General features: G+C 47.1%; 1 protein-coding gene across 1 annotated transcript in view; it reads right to left on the bottom strand.

The window, feature by feature from the left end:
* Window positions 1-12,964, bottom strand: part of ADAMTS9 (ADAM metallopeptidase with thrombospondin type 1 motif 9) — a 133,454-nt gene that overhangs the window by 50,493 nt on the left and 69,997 nt on the right. The window contains exons 19-27 of the mRNA XM_019504582.1: window positions 11,932-12,142; window positions 10,814-10,978; window positions 9,566-9,730; window positions 8,124-8,243; window positions 7,678-7,782; window positions 7,419-7,586; window positions 6,476-6,754; window positions 5,659-5,820; window positions 4,897-5,073 (exon numbers count right to left, since the gene is read on the bottom strand). Coding sequence (XP_019360127.1) covers window positions 4,897-5,073; window positions 5,659-5,820; window positions 6,476-6,754; window positions 7,419-7,586; window positions 7,678-7,782; window positions 8,124-8,243; window positions 9,566-9,730; window positions 10,814-10,978; window positions 11,932-12,142 — 1,552 coding nt within the window. The remainder of the gene's footprint in view (window positions 1-4,896; window positions 5,074-5,658; window positions 5,821-6,475; window positions 6,755-7,418; window positions 7,587-7,677; window positions 7,783-8,123; window positions 8,244-9,565; window positions 9,731-10,813; window positions 10,979-11,931; window positions 12,143-12,964) is intronic.

Below are 12,964 nucleotides of genomic sequence, written 5' to 3'. Positions count from 1 at the left end.
ATTTGGTTCACGGTGTGTGTAATTCTGCTATTCTCCTCTCTCCGGCAGAAAATGAATTTGCCGTGACAGCCACATTACTTAGGTGCTATATGATTCCTTACACACATTTTTGCAATAACAAAATCACCATTGAAACTGACACATTGAAACCGAGAACTCTTCATTCACGCTGCCTCTGCTTTTCACATTATCTCTCCCATCCTTCAGCTGTACTCAGTCTGCTTAGATTTTAAGATCCCCTCAGCGAGGAAACTTCACATCTCTGCCAAGTGCCAGGCACCTTGCTAATGTTACTCTGGAAATAACAACAACGATCACACTTGCAGAAAACTTATTTGGGGGCAGCCAAGTACTGCAGCCTCAAAAAGGGGCATGTAGCGTAGGGCCCTAACCTACAAAATGGGTTGGGTGGATAGTAAGTGGAGGAAACATTTAGCGACATGGGTCTTGGTTCCCTCAGCACCGTTTTAGGGATTTTTTAAATTTGTTTTTATCCAAGAATTAAATAGTAACCATCAATGACTTGGCAGATTTCTTAATGAGAGAAGCCTGACGCTTTAGTTTTGCAGGCACCGAGGTCCACGTAAATGTTCTGTTGGCAATAGCTCTTGAATGCCCATTATTCTTTTAAAATGAGGAGGCCTATCTGCACAATGGCCTGGGAGATTAAGTTTAAAATGGGAACATTATTCAAAAAATTACATGCAAGTTAGTCAACGGTCCAAATTCAAGACAGATTTAGGCCCAAATGGCATTCAGCCCCAATGACGTACACCACTGAAACCAAGCACTATGCAAAATAACTGCTTAATTTGACCCACCACGTATTTTGATTAGGAGAGAAGCAAGCAGACTTGTGAAGACTGTGATAAGTCATTTCTTCATTATGCAAATATTACATCAAGGTAGCGTTGCGCTATCTATCACAGTACGCGCTTAACTCAATCACTTATTTTCTTAAGACCGACAAATACATGGATTACTTCTGCTCTAATTATTGCACTCGTTTATAACTTCCAGTGCTACTTTAAAAAATGATTTCGCCAACCAAAGTCTATGCTGCCGGCAGGGTGCAGATAAAATGCATCCAGCAAATCACATGCTGTTGCAAAAATGCATTATGGGCTTTATGGCTCAGAGTGGTTTACCGCCAGGGATTCAGTGAAATTAGGGCCACAGTGTGGTTTGCACATTTTTATGCAGCTCCCACGAACATAAGAAATGTTCGCGCAGCAAGAGGACAAGCGAACGGCTACATCAATCTGCATGCATGTAGCAACCAGATGACTGGCAAGCTCTTTCCACTATCTTAGTGCCTGATCCACCAAGGTCTCAGCATGAAAAACTCATTCTGGTTTCAGTGGGAGTTCTCTACTCAGAGTAAAAATTTAATCCTGCCAAATTTAGTAAGCATTTAGCTCCAATGATACCAGAATTTCACCCGGAGGTTTTGCAGTCTTTGCTCTACTGTTTGGCTACATGGATTCAGCCTCACACTTAAGTGTACTGATGAATATACTTGGTGACCACCTGCCTGATTTTTTAAAAGCACATTAGTAGTTCCTCGCCCTGCTATTGAGTGTATAAAAAGTTATTCGTGGACAGCCAACTGAATTATACACCTGGATTTGAAGGACACTTCTGTAAATCTGGTATGAGTCTCTGCATGCTACTAAAGCCTTACATTAACAAAAGGCAGGCTCTACCATGATGCTTATGATACCCCGGAACTTGAATAATAGCAAAAAGTTGCAGAATAAACTAGTTGGTCTAATAAAAAGATACCGGATTTGCCCAAAGAAACTTGTCTGCCCGAATAAATGGGGAGTTTAAAGGTATTGCTTGCTCTGGGGATTCTTTTCATCCCTCTTGAATGTGCGATCATGTCAGTGGTTGGTACTTTTCATGCTGGTCATCTCATATGATCAAGCTGCGTCTTCCCACGCAACTGTTATTTCATTTTATTCTGGACTACAGCCTGCAGTCCCTAGGACAAGCGTTTGCTTCTGTGAAGCTACTGGGCACTTTAAGGTAAATATTCTGGTCTTCCATACAATTATAGTTTCTGGCAATCAGGCATGAAGCTTATCCAATCAAATACTTCCATTAAATTAATCACCTGAACTTCAGAATTCACACTAGATGTCTTGGGGCAATAACATTAGTCAATAGGAAATAAGCATAAGCTGTTCCCATTGAAGGACATAAAATAAGAGTGTCGACAGAAGGTCCACCATTATATTACCCAATCTAAAAGTTTTCCTATCTTTTAACCACATTAAGTGTATCATCGTAGTTTGGCAAAAGACCCAAGAAATCATTATACAAATTCATTCACGATTATGTTCTACTTGTCTTTAATTTTCATTGTTCAACATTAACATTAGACATTGGAAAGGTATGCAATATTTATATAAAATTAAATAACAATACTGGAAAAATAAATACACTTTGTTACATAAATACATAAATCCAAACTGCTGAAAAGTTTCAGCTAATACTATACTCTTGTTTCAAAAGTGACCAAAAATACGGTGGTGACACTCCATCTAACCAGATGAAGTAGGATCAGCTGCAGAATGATGTTTGCAAATCAAGGACAGAGCTAGAAGCAAGTGAGGTGATAGGATCCTAACAATTAGAACTGGCCTTTGCCCTACTGCCTACAGTAGTAGCACACAGTAATATCAGAACGAGGTAGATGCATATGCATTATGTTTTTCAGGAGAGACGCAAAGCCCTGTTTCCTTGTTGAGCTCACAGGTGGTCTAATCCCATTTCTCCAGTACAGCTCCAGGGTCACTCCAACCCAATTTGAGCCAAGTAACAGTTTACAGAATTGATGTGAAAAAAAAAAATCAAGTAACTGTACTTGCAAGAAGAATGATTCAGCCCTGCAAATATCTTTCTCTAGTAGGAAATTTGGCATGAGAAAGGCATGCAGAACAAGGGGAAGCTCCTACCAAGGACCTGGGCCACAAGACTCTGCACTAAAGAGCCGACAGTCCCATCGCGTGACACAGGCTAAGACTGCAGTTTCCTACCATACATACCTATGTGCTGTGACGCTGATTCTGCACACCTGACTCGGCTCAGTGACATCTGGAATCAATGGGAGGTTTGCCCGGGTAACACATGCAGGATTGAGCCCTGTATTTCAGATCCAGCCACTGGGCAAGTGGGCATGAGCCCACTGGGAGTTACAGCAGGGCTGAACAGGGCGTTACGGTCTGTTCCTGAACAGCTGTCGTGAAAATGCCAAATGCTAAATTACAACAAAATGCAACATAACCCTCTGTCTGTACCCTTCCGTTCTTGCAAACGTTCAAGCACATGAAACAAAGGTTAGCAGCAATTTAAAGGTAGCATTTTGGGGAGTAAATCAACTGCACTGGGTGTCTAGTTGTGCTTAGCTCAGTCATTTTTAGCACCAACTATCAGCACATGAATGATACATTAGCACCTCGAATTAAATAGTTCATATCGCTGTCCCTTGTTGTGATGAAGCACCATGTAAATACCAGTCATCAGTTTTATGGCTATCACAGAATTCACTGAGGTATGATAAAAAAAAATAGTAGAAATGTTACCAAAAGCATCCACAGAAGCTACGGTGAAGATATAGTCCAGCAATAAGGCGTTTAAAAAAAACACAGCAATTAAAAGAAGTCTATATATTACAAGTAGGCCTCTCCTTGATAAAGTGCTTTCGAGTCAAATTACCTTTTTTAAAAACCTTCTTTAACTACATTACAGCAAAATGTACAAGAAAACCTTGACACTGATTTGTAGGTGACTTCAAAGTGGGCAACGTCAGTGGTTTTCATAGTAACCTAGAATAGTTCACTTGCAGCAGTGGAAGAGCACCTGTTAGCATCCATCCTGGAGCACTAAGATTGCACCTGTCCTCAGGCGGTGAAGTTTATTTAAAGGAGCACAAATATCCCGTGCCAGGCAGGTAGAATTTGGAAGCTGCAGGATTTCTTAGGGCCATTTTGCTCTTTATTGCCATGGAGGGTCACCCCAGGGAAGCAGGACACTTCCAGGGCAAAGAACCAGTATAACTGCTCCTATTCTGTCCCCTTTCCTATGGTTGGAACCTGGCCAGGGGGCAAAGGGTTTCCATATGCTCTCTTGATTCCTAGCTACTAGAAAAGCTCTCCGGGGCAACTGACAGCTAGCATAACTTGGAGCAGAGGCTAGGACTGGACCAGTGCACAGACTGTCCAGGATCAGAAAAACATGCAAGAATAGTTTAAAGGCACCTTTGCACAGCCCCTTAGCAGCGGCAATGTATGCTCCACCACTAAGACTCTGGGCTTTGTATGTAATGATATGTATAAACTCACAGGCACACACACATCATCTACACAAACAGGAATACATACATCGTTTATATTAAGGCATGTACGTGCGAATGGGCATGTGTTCTCAGTACAGCTGTGCGCGCACAGGTACACGTATATATGATCTGTGATGGATGCATGCACAGACATACACACACATGCACTTTACTTGTGAATGAAGGCAGGTTAGCACCAGAAGTCTCCCATAGCTATCACATTTTTTTGCAGAAAACATACGCACACAACGTATCAACCTTAAATATCCGCAAACTGAAATGTGTCGCCGAAATGCCAGGTTTCCATTTGCATGGCAAGAACTCACTCATAACCAAGATCCGTAATGCAGAGGGCTGGCACTTGATTACCTAGCAAGTTAGCTTGCTAGCATGAGCCCCTCTGAAGGTGGGTTATTCTGAACCCATTGCAAATAAACATCCTTAAGTGCAGTTTTATGACACACAGCAATAGCCCCTTGGCTTTCAACACGTTCACTCTGCTGTTAGGGAGCATCCAAAAACGATTCACAGAGAGAAAGATTTTATGACCGTACCGAGCTCCAAGGACCTGCGTTCCAAGCGGCGTCTTGAGGGCACTCCTGCATGTTGCACTGCTCTCGATCTGGTGGTTTCTCGAGAATTTCACAGCTCAGATCCATAAATCTTTCTCCGTTTGGGCGCTGGCACACAACCAGCCTCGTTCTTGTGCCTGCCCCACATGGCTTGGTGCACTAGAGAAAAGGAAAGCAGCACGGGAGAGGCAGTTACCATCTCAGCTCTTTACCCACCGAACATCAGCACTGATCCAACTGATCCAAGTCCCACCATAATCAATGACGGCCTTTGTGTCGCTGTTGGTGAGAACCAGAACGTGCCCCAGGAATCAAAAATGAACGAGATTTTCAGAAGCGACAAGTGATTTTGCACAAGATGCTGATCATGGGTCTGTCTTCAAAAAGGCAGAAATATCAAGCTAGAAATCACTCACCACTACAACTGGTTGAACTTTCTCATTTGAGATGGTGCTTCAGAGCAAGAATCTGTTTTTTTTTTTTTTTTTTTTATTATAAAAGCCACTTTCAAAAACGCAGTTCTGCTCCCCTCCACCCCAAAGATCAGAAAAATAATTTTATGCCTATTTACTCAAAAACGTTTCCAGCAACATTACAGCATTTGCTCATTTACCGCAGACCCACTTCTCAGTACACAGCTAACTATTGCCAAGCATACTCGTCCCTGTTCTTCACGTGCCCCGCTACTCGAAAGCCCCGACCTATGTTTCTATAGAGAAAGCAAAGTGTTACCACGAGTCTCACCTCCCCCCAGCTGCCATAAGCCCACTGCGGACAAGGGCCAGATTCACAGGATCTTTGCTCGATGGGCTTGGCTTTCTCGTCGCAGTTGCTGGCAGGGTATCCGTTCTCGTCCTGGCACACCACCACCCGCCGCTGGAATCCTCCCGCGCACGTGCTCGAGCACTGCAAAACACACAGGCGCCCACGGCTTCTCGAGTCCACGCTCAGCTCGCGCATCTGCGGCCTCTCCCCAAGCAGAACCATTTCAGAGCACTTGGCTACATGAGCGCCGAGCTGGTAACAGGGAGCAAAATCCTCCTTTCCCCCTGCAAAGTCACTGTGGTTACCAGATAAAGGTAAAGCCCACGGCCTTGACACAGGCAGCACTGTTTTACCTTGGCAGTCTATATAAACTAAAGTATCAAATCCCACTCTTGCTAATATCCAACTGACTGGGATGGCATAGGATCTTCCTCCACTTAATTACACTCCTGAAGAGCAGACTGCTACATCTGCTGCCCCAGGGATTTGCATATAAAGCCATGCATGGGGTTTTGCTGCTGCATATTTGCAGCACTGCACCAGAAAAAGACCAGGAACCAGGCTGGGAAGTTGAGCCCTAGTCCAGTTGAGCCCTTTTCCACACAGGAAGGAAGGCTTGGCCCAGATTCCTGACTGCGCTCTTGCAGCTAGCTAGGGGCGGGGGGTAAAACTGACCCCAGGTAGAGAAGAAGCAACAGCAGCCCCTAACTCCTTTGGGCAAAGCATTCATGGGCGTGAGACGCTCCCTTAGGATCCCCTTCCAGCCCTGCGAGGAAATAAACACCAGGTCACTTACGGCACCCCACGGGCCAATTCTCCACTGACTGCCCCCAGGGATGTGCGCGCGGCCTGGGTGTCGGTTCAGACTCCCCCCAGGGTTGAGTTTCAGCCGGTGATCCGGGTAGGGGAAAGGGTGCATTGGCCTGCCATAATCGTGGCAGGGAGACATGGAGCAGTCCTGGTCCGTTGCTGGGAGATCCTCAGGGTCGCACTCGCCGCGATCCACCAGCTGGTCGTTGTAATTCACGCAGACCACTTGCCGCGTGGCCTTGCCTTGGCCACAAGTCACTGAGCACTGCAGTGAACAGTTACACACAAGGCACTTACTCCCAACCTGTTCAGCCTCAAACTCCTGCTAACACAGAAGTGGTTTCCAACCTTCACCTCCCCAAATGCCCATAAACTTAGGGTAAAGTTCCCCATTACAATCAGAGCCTGCTAAATCTGTGGATGGTTAAGCGGTGTTAAAGTTAGAAGGTGCTGGGAGCAGTCGCACATTAAAGGTTAATACTGTTTTTCCCCTGCACAGCTCTGATTAACAACTAGAGGACTGGCCAGCAGGGTCATGGCTAGGAGCCAGTACACCTGGGCTCTATCCCTGCTCATGAGAGGGAGGCTCGGAGCAGTGCATCCTGGGATGCTGGAGGACTGCAAATTGTTCATTTTATCTCCATGGAGCCAACTGACCTGAAGTTATCCTAAAATGAGCAGGTAGAATGGCCCAGAGTTGACTCTCACTGGAAGTGGCGTAGCTTTGAGATGCTGAGGGCACTCAGCACGCGTTACAAAACGTTAGCATGTGGATGCTCACATTTTAAGTGCCATTAGCATGGTCTACGTGTAACGTGCAACATGCTGGGGCCCCGAGTTACAATGAGAGCATGGGAAAAACGCCTCTTAGCAAGGGGCAGTGTATGGGGTGCACAGGCCATACTAAGAGAAGGACTGCTTTTGCTTACAGAGCTCCACTCCAGGGCCTTCCACTGCCCGCAAGGCGTGACGCTGCACACTTCTGTCGCCGATGGCTTGGGGAGGTGAAAACAAGCCGACTCCTCTGCCACGGAGCCCTGGTCATCACGACAGCTGACGTACCGCATCCGGGTGCCTTTCCCACAGGTCGCCGAGCACTAGGGAAGAACACGTCATGCACGTAGGCACAGAAACCAAACCAAGTGCAAACAAGAAACACTGACTCCTCTTAGCACCACATGCACTTACAGGCGTCCAGGATCCGAACCTCCACTGTGTCCTGTGAACGTTGGCTGAGCTCCTCTTTGTTTCTGGATGACTTGGATGGAGAGGACACGCCACTATTTCACAGTCCTGTTGAAGGCCCACACCAGATTAAGTGGAAACACATTGGGTTACTGAAGAATTTAAAGCAGGGCTGGCCAATGGGTGGCTGTTTGTCTGCATGCAGCCCTCAAGGGGTTAAGGTGCAGCCCTTAGGCTCAAACCCAGCTGCTGCTCCCTATTCGTGCCCCAGGAAATATTTCACAGGTACTCCTGGGTGAGTTGCCCTGCTCAGGTCAGCAGAGCTACAATGGGATTGATTTGCTGAAGCCAGTGAGCAGGAACAATTAGCTCAGACAAAATGTATTTTATTACTCCAGCAAGAGGCCATGGTAGAGTACGTGAGACGAAGACAAGTCAGGAGCGCTTACCTGGGTATCTGTTGGCCTGGTAGCAGCATTGCATTCATTATCGTCCACGACTGAGACGTAGGTACCAACAACGCATTTCACCGCTCTCATTTGGTAGCCCTGCCCACAAGTTGCTGTGCACTGGGAGGAGAAAGGCACAAGACAGAGATGGGTACATGTCTAAACCGCGATCAGATCTGGACGCTCAGCAGCAGGCACTTGAAACTCCCTGCAAAAGCAGCAATATCTACGACGTAGAAAAGAAGCCTCTCTCCTCTGCTTCAGGCATTTCAAGAGAATATTAGGTCAAATTTAATTCGCTACTTCCATCAGCAAGCTGCACGCTTCATTTGTTGCATTCATATATAGATATAAACGTGTTTAAATGATTTAGCCATCTGTGGGCTATAAACAGACTATAATCTGTCACACTGCTTTACCTGCAGACTTCCAGCAACATAACACGACTGCGAATAATTTTGCTGGCCAGTAATGCATGCGGACTGGATAACTTTTCTCTTTGTTAACTAACTAGCTCATAAAAGCTACAGATAGCTACAGTTTTTAGAGAAAAAACAAGAAAGCAAAATACTCTGAAAGAGACCAACGCATACTGGCTGCATCTACATGTACACTTAACTGCAAAGTAGACTAATTAGCTGTGGAGTAAAGCATCACCATCTACACGTGCAACGGTATTAGGCTGCAATAAACTAATCAACACTGCAGTAAGACAGCATAGTCAGGGAGAGTACTATCAGGGATAGTATTGTTAGGGCCAATACTATCTTACCTTGAGGTAATTTACTGCACGTAAAAGCATCTGTAGACATTGGCCGCGGGCATAAATTGCACCCAGTCAGCCCAGCCAGCCAGGGGCCAGATATCTGCCTGCTACCTTTGTGCCCCAGCCAGCCCCTCCACCACCTACAGCCCAGGACTGACCCCCTGTGACCCCTGCCAGCACAGGCCTGCTCCACCCTGGCTCAAATCGCTCCTGTCCCGGGAACATGTGTAGATGCTGTGCCTGGGAGTATTTTACTCTGGCTCAAACTGCTCCAGAATGTATTGCTTCACTTTAATTGCACATGTAGACATACCCACTGTTTATTCTGCCTCTGGGAAGGAGCACAGCACAAAAGCCAACTGATCTGAAAAATGGTTGATTACAGGCAGAGGTAGCTGCGGATGGCAAAGATATTTATTTAGCTGTGGCTTTAATAAACTAACTTTGGAAACCCATTTTAGAAAACCTTGGCCCAATTGCTATAAACACAAATTAAATTTAGGCCCCAGGCAAGGGGCTGTCCTGGCTGGCCCTGAGCTGAATTCAAGTGCCTTCCTGTAAGCCAATTAACACCGTTACACCACCGAATTTAGACAAGCTTTTGCCAAGGTGCTTGGCAGAGCTGCATGGCGCATGTTGCCCCAGGAGAAGGAAGAAAGCGAGTCCTTCGGCATACCTGGCCCCACTGCCCCACTTGCCAGGCCGCGCACTCCTGCTGCTGACACGTCTGCACTGAATCTGGTTTTGTCTCCGGATTGCAGAACCTGTCGCTGAGTCGATCTTCTCCAAACTGGCACCAGGTTTGCCGATGCTTGTGCCCTTTCCCACACGTCACCAAGCACTGCAAGGAGCAGACCTCAGGCTCAGGGCCAGGCATCCGCTGATGGTAACGGGGCTCTGGCGACAGCCACCAGCTGAGCACCTGCCCAAGAGCCAAAAACCGGTTGCCTCCAAGCACCACTTAGCAGCTGGCGGCCCAGAAGCGGGTATGCACCGAATGCTCACAAGTCCAAGTGAAGTTAAAGTTACAGGGCTGCCTTTTAGGAGATGACCCTTTGTGCACAGCGGGGCCAAAGGAGAATGACCAGGCCCAAAACAAAACCCGCAACCAGGGTCAAAAAAAGACAAAGCCAAAAAACATGGAGAAAAATCAGGGTTATGAATAGCCTTTTTAGTAAAACCATGCAGTTGAAGTGTGCATAATACTAATGACTCTTACAGGATCATCTGAGCCAGGTTCGGAGGTAAATCTCCAATAACTTCAGTGAGGCTGCAGCCAGATCAACACTGGCGTAACTTTACCACAGGGCTATCATCAGCACTACCCTTGACACTGCACCCCAGGAATTGCTTCTCCTGGTGGGGCGGGGGAGGCCTAAGTGGACGGTGCAGGGCAAGATCAGAGAGACCTGCTGGGGACAGGAGCACTTGCTACCTCCTTGCAAAGGCCTCACAACATGCTTCACTTGCCATGCTGGGAACACCCCAAACAGTCTCCTCCCCACCCGTGGCCTTGCTCTTCAATGCCAAAAGCTGGAGCACAGCTCTTTTTAAGGGAACAAGGTTTGTATCGCTTCTTTGCCTTGGTGTCTATGCACAGACATGAGAGCCCAGGCTCTCTAAGGCTGCCCTAAGGAGCTTCTCCAAAATCCCTAGCTCTGGTGCAAGGGGAAGGCTGCACTCAGTTGTGTGGTTAAGGCACTGAAGACACTACTAGGCAGGTAAAGTCGCTCCACAGCAGCAACGACTCCTACCCCCCAATTCACACAACCCCTTTCACAGCAGGACAACACGGGCTCCACCTTAGAGGTGTGCAGGAAGAGAGAGGATTTGGCTCTTCCTAGGCAAGGTTGGAGAGAGGCGCGTCAACTCCAGCCAGCAGGTACGCGCAGGCCTCTTTGGCGTCCCAACAAGAGAGACTTACTTCTGACCAGTCCCCTGTTTTCCACTGGGGACACAAGAAGTCACTACAGCGCTGCACCGTTAGCTTCTCCTGCTGACTGCATTTGCTGTCATCCAGCACGTCGTTAAAGGTGTTCACACAGATGGCTCGTCTTCTCCGTGTGCCACCGCCACAACTTTTGGAGCACTTAAAGAAAAAGAAGAACCTTTGTCCCTGCCTCGTCTAGTGACTCCTTATCAAGATTATTGTTGTTAACAACATCCTCTTGTGGCAATGAGTTCCACAGATTAATATGAGGGTCTGTCAAAAAAACCCAAACAAAACAACACAACCCTGTTCATTTTAAATGGGTTGCCTCCTCAATTCAATAAATACTTGCTCCCTGTTCTGGTATCGGGATAACTAGCAGGTTGGATTCCACCTCCCTTTCCCAGGCATTGCTTTGCATTCTTCTCCATCTTCTCTCTGACCAGAGCTATCCTCTCCAGTCTTTTCACTCCAATCTAGCACGCAGCAGCATTCTCTGAATGGAGTAAATGCTTGACCAAACATTAATAAATTTTAAAAAAGCAACCCTTGCTGGGGTTATGGCATAGGTTGATACTTGAATGGTGTAAAGAGACCTTAGTCTCTGTGTATGTGCTAGAATAACTAGCTGCAGTGCAACTCAACAAGTGCAATTCATGAAACACTCTTGGCTCCTTCATTTCATATTTGGGGCCTGACTGCAAAGCCCATCTGCCCACAAGGTCCTACTGATGGTAAAAGGAGTTGTGCGAGCAGACCCAACCAGCAGAGAAAGTGAGAGTGGCTGGGCTACAGGTTGCCTCCTCACTCACTGGAAAAGCAGTAAAATCAGAGTCCATTTAACCACATGCCGATTCTAGGAGCCATTTGCAGCTGCCAGCCACGTGCCTCCTCATGAAGGACCAACTGACTGAAAGTCTATTTTGGAGAAGGCTCCAAAATAAGGAAGCAACCAAATAGGGCAGCCAGAGGAAGACAAGTGGGCACTTTCCAAAGCTATCTTCCTTACTGTGTCTTCCCTACACCATTTGCACAAGACCTGCCAAGAACACACAGGCTACAGATCTGCATCTAAAGTAAGATGAAGATCACCCCGCCAGCCCTTTACTTACTTCCGTCCAGGCCGAATACCGCCACCCTCCTATGTTACATTCTCCGACGCACTTCTCCCGGGTGCTGGGCTTCGGCTGGCTGCTGCAGAATCGGTCGTCCACTTTCTCCGTCTTCCCTTCAGCCCTGCTGTACTTCGTGCAATAGATCTCGATGGTCCGGTAGCCCAGCCCGCACTGCGCGCTGCACTCACTCTTCCTGGCGATGTGCCACCTGGGTGTCCATACACACACACACACACACACACACACACACACAAAGAAACCCTTCAGTAACGGTGCCCCTTGGCGGGTCATCCCAAACAGAAAGCCCCTGAGAACAGAGTGAATAAACTGAACTGTGAGGAAAGAGGAGGAAGAAGAAGTGGTTGCTTCTGAAACCAGTACGTGGATAACACATCGGATTATAGTTGCATTGCACAGAATTAAGGAGTTTATAACCTTGACTGATGCAGGTTTAACTCACTATGAAACACTCGCTGCTTTGCATCTTCACAGAGCTCTAGAAACCTCAGCCAATTTGTCTTTGAATGACTTGAGAGGGAGGTAAGCCCCCTTTTTACAGATTGGGAAACCAAGGCCACACGAGCCCAAGCACCATGGCTGAGATCATGGCACCAGAGCAAGGACTGGAATCGGGCAGTTCTTGGTGTCTAGTCCCATGTTCAGACAAGCACTTCTCTAAAACCCAGGTGCTTTCAGTGCAGGGTAATCCCTCAGCAACACTTCCAAGCCCCCTGCTGCGATCTGTGAACTGTAACGAGGCGGACGATTCAGTCACTTGTCTTGGGTTAAAAGGTTTGGAGGTTTCCTCTCCATGCTGTAGTCCATGCAGTATGATGTAGAAACCCTGAGGTTCCCAATAACTTGCTATTCTTGGCCTCAGATATTCTTCATATGCACAGTTTGCGGCTTTGGTCAGGTTTCCCCACTCCTGGGGCTTGAAGATGAGGTGCCTGCCGCCAAGACTGCAAGCCCAGGGGTGCAAAATCATGCATTGTGGAGACCAACTGGCGACTACGGGAATGGTGTTTCG

This window comes from Gavialis gangeticus, unplaced genomic scaffold (assembly GCF_001723915.1).
Source record: "Gavialis gangeticus isolate Ggan-Ray unplaced genomic scaffold, GavGan_comp1, whole genome shotgun sequence".
Taxonomy (NCBI): domain Eukaryota; kingdom Metazoa; phylum Chordata; order Crocodylia; family Gavialidae; genus Gavialis; species Gavialis gangeticus.
This window is presented reverse-complemented; position numbering and strand designations above follow the sequence as displayed.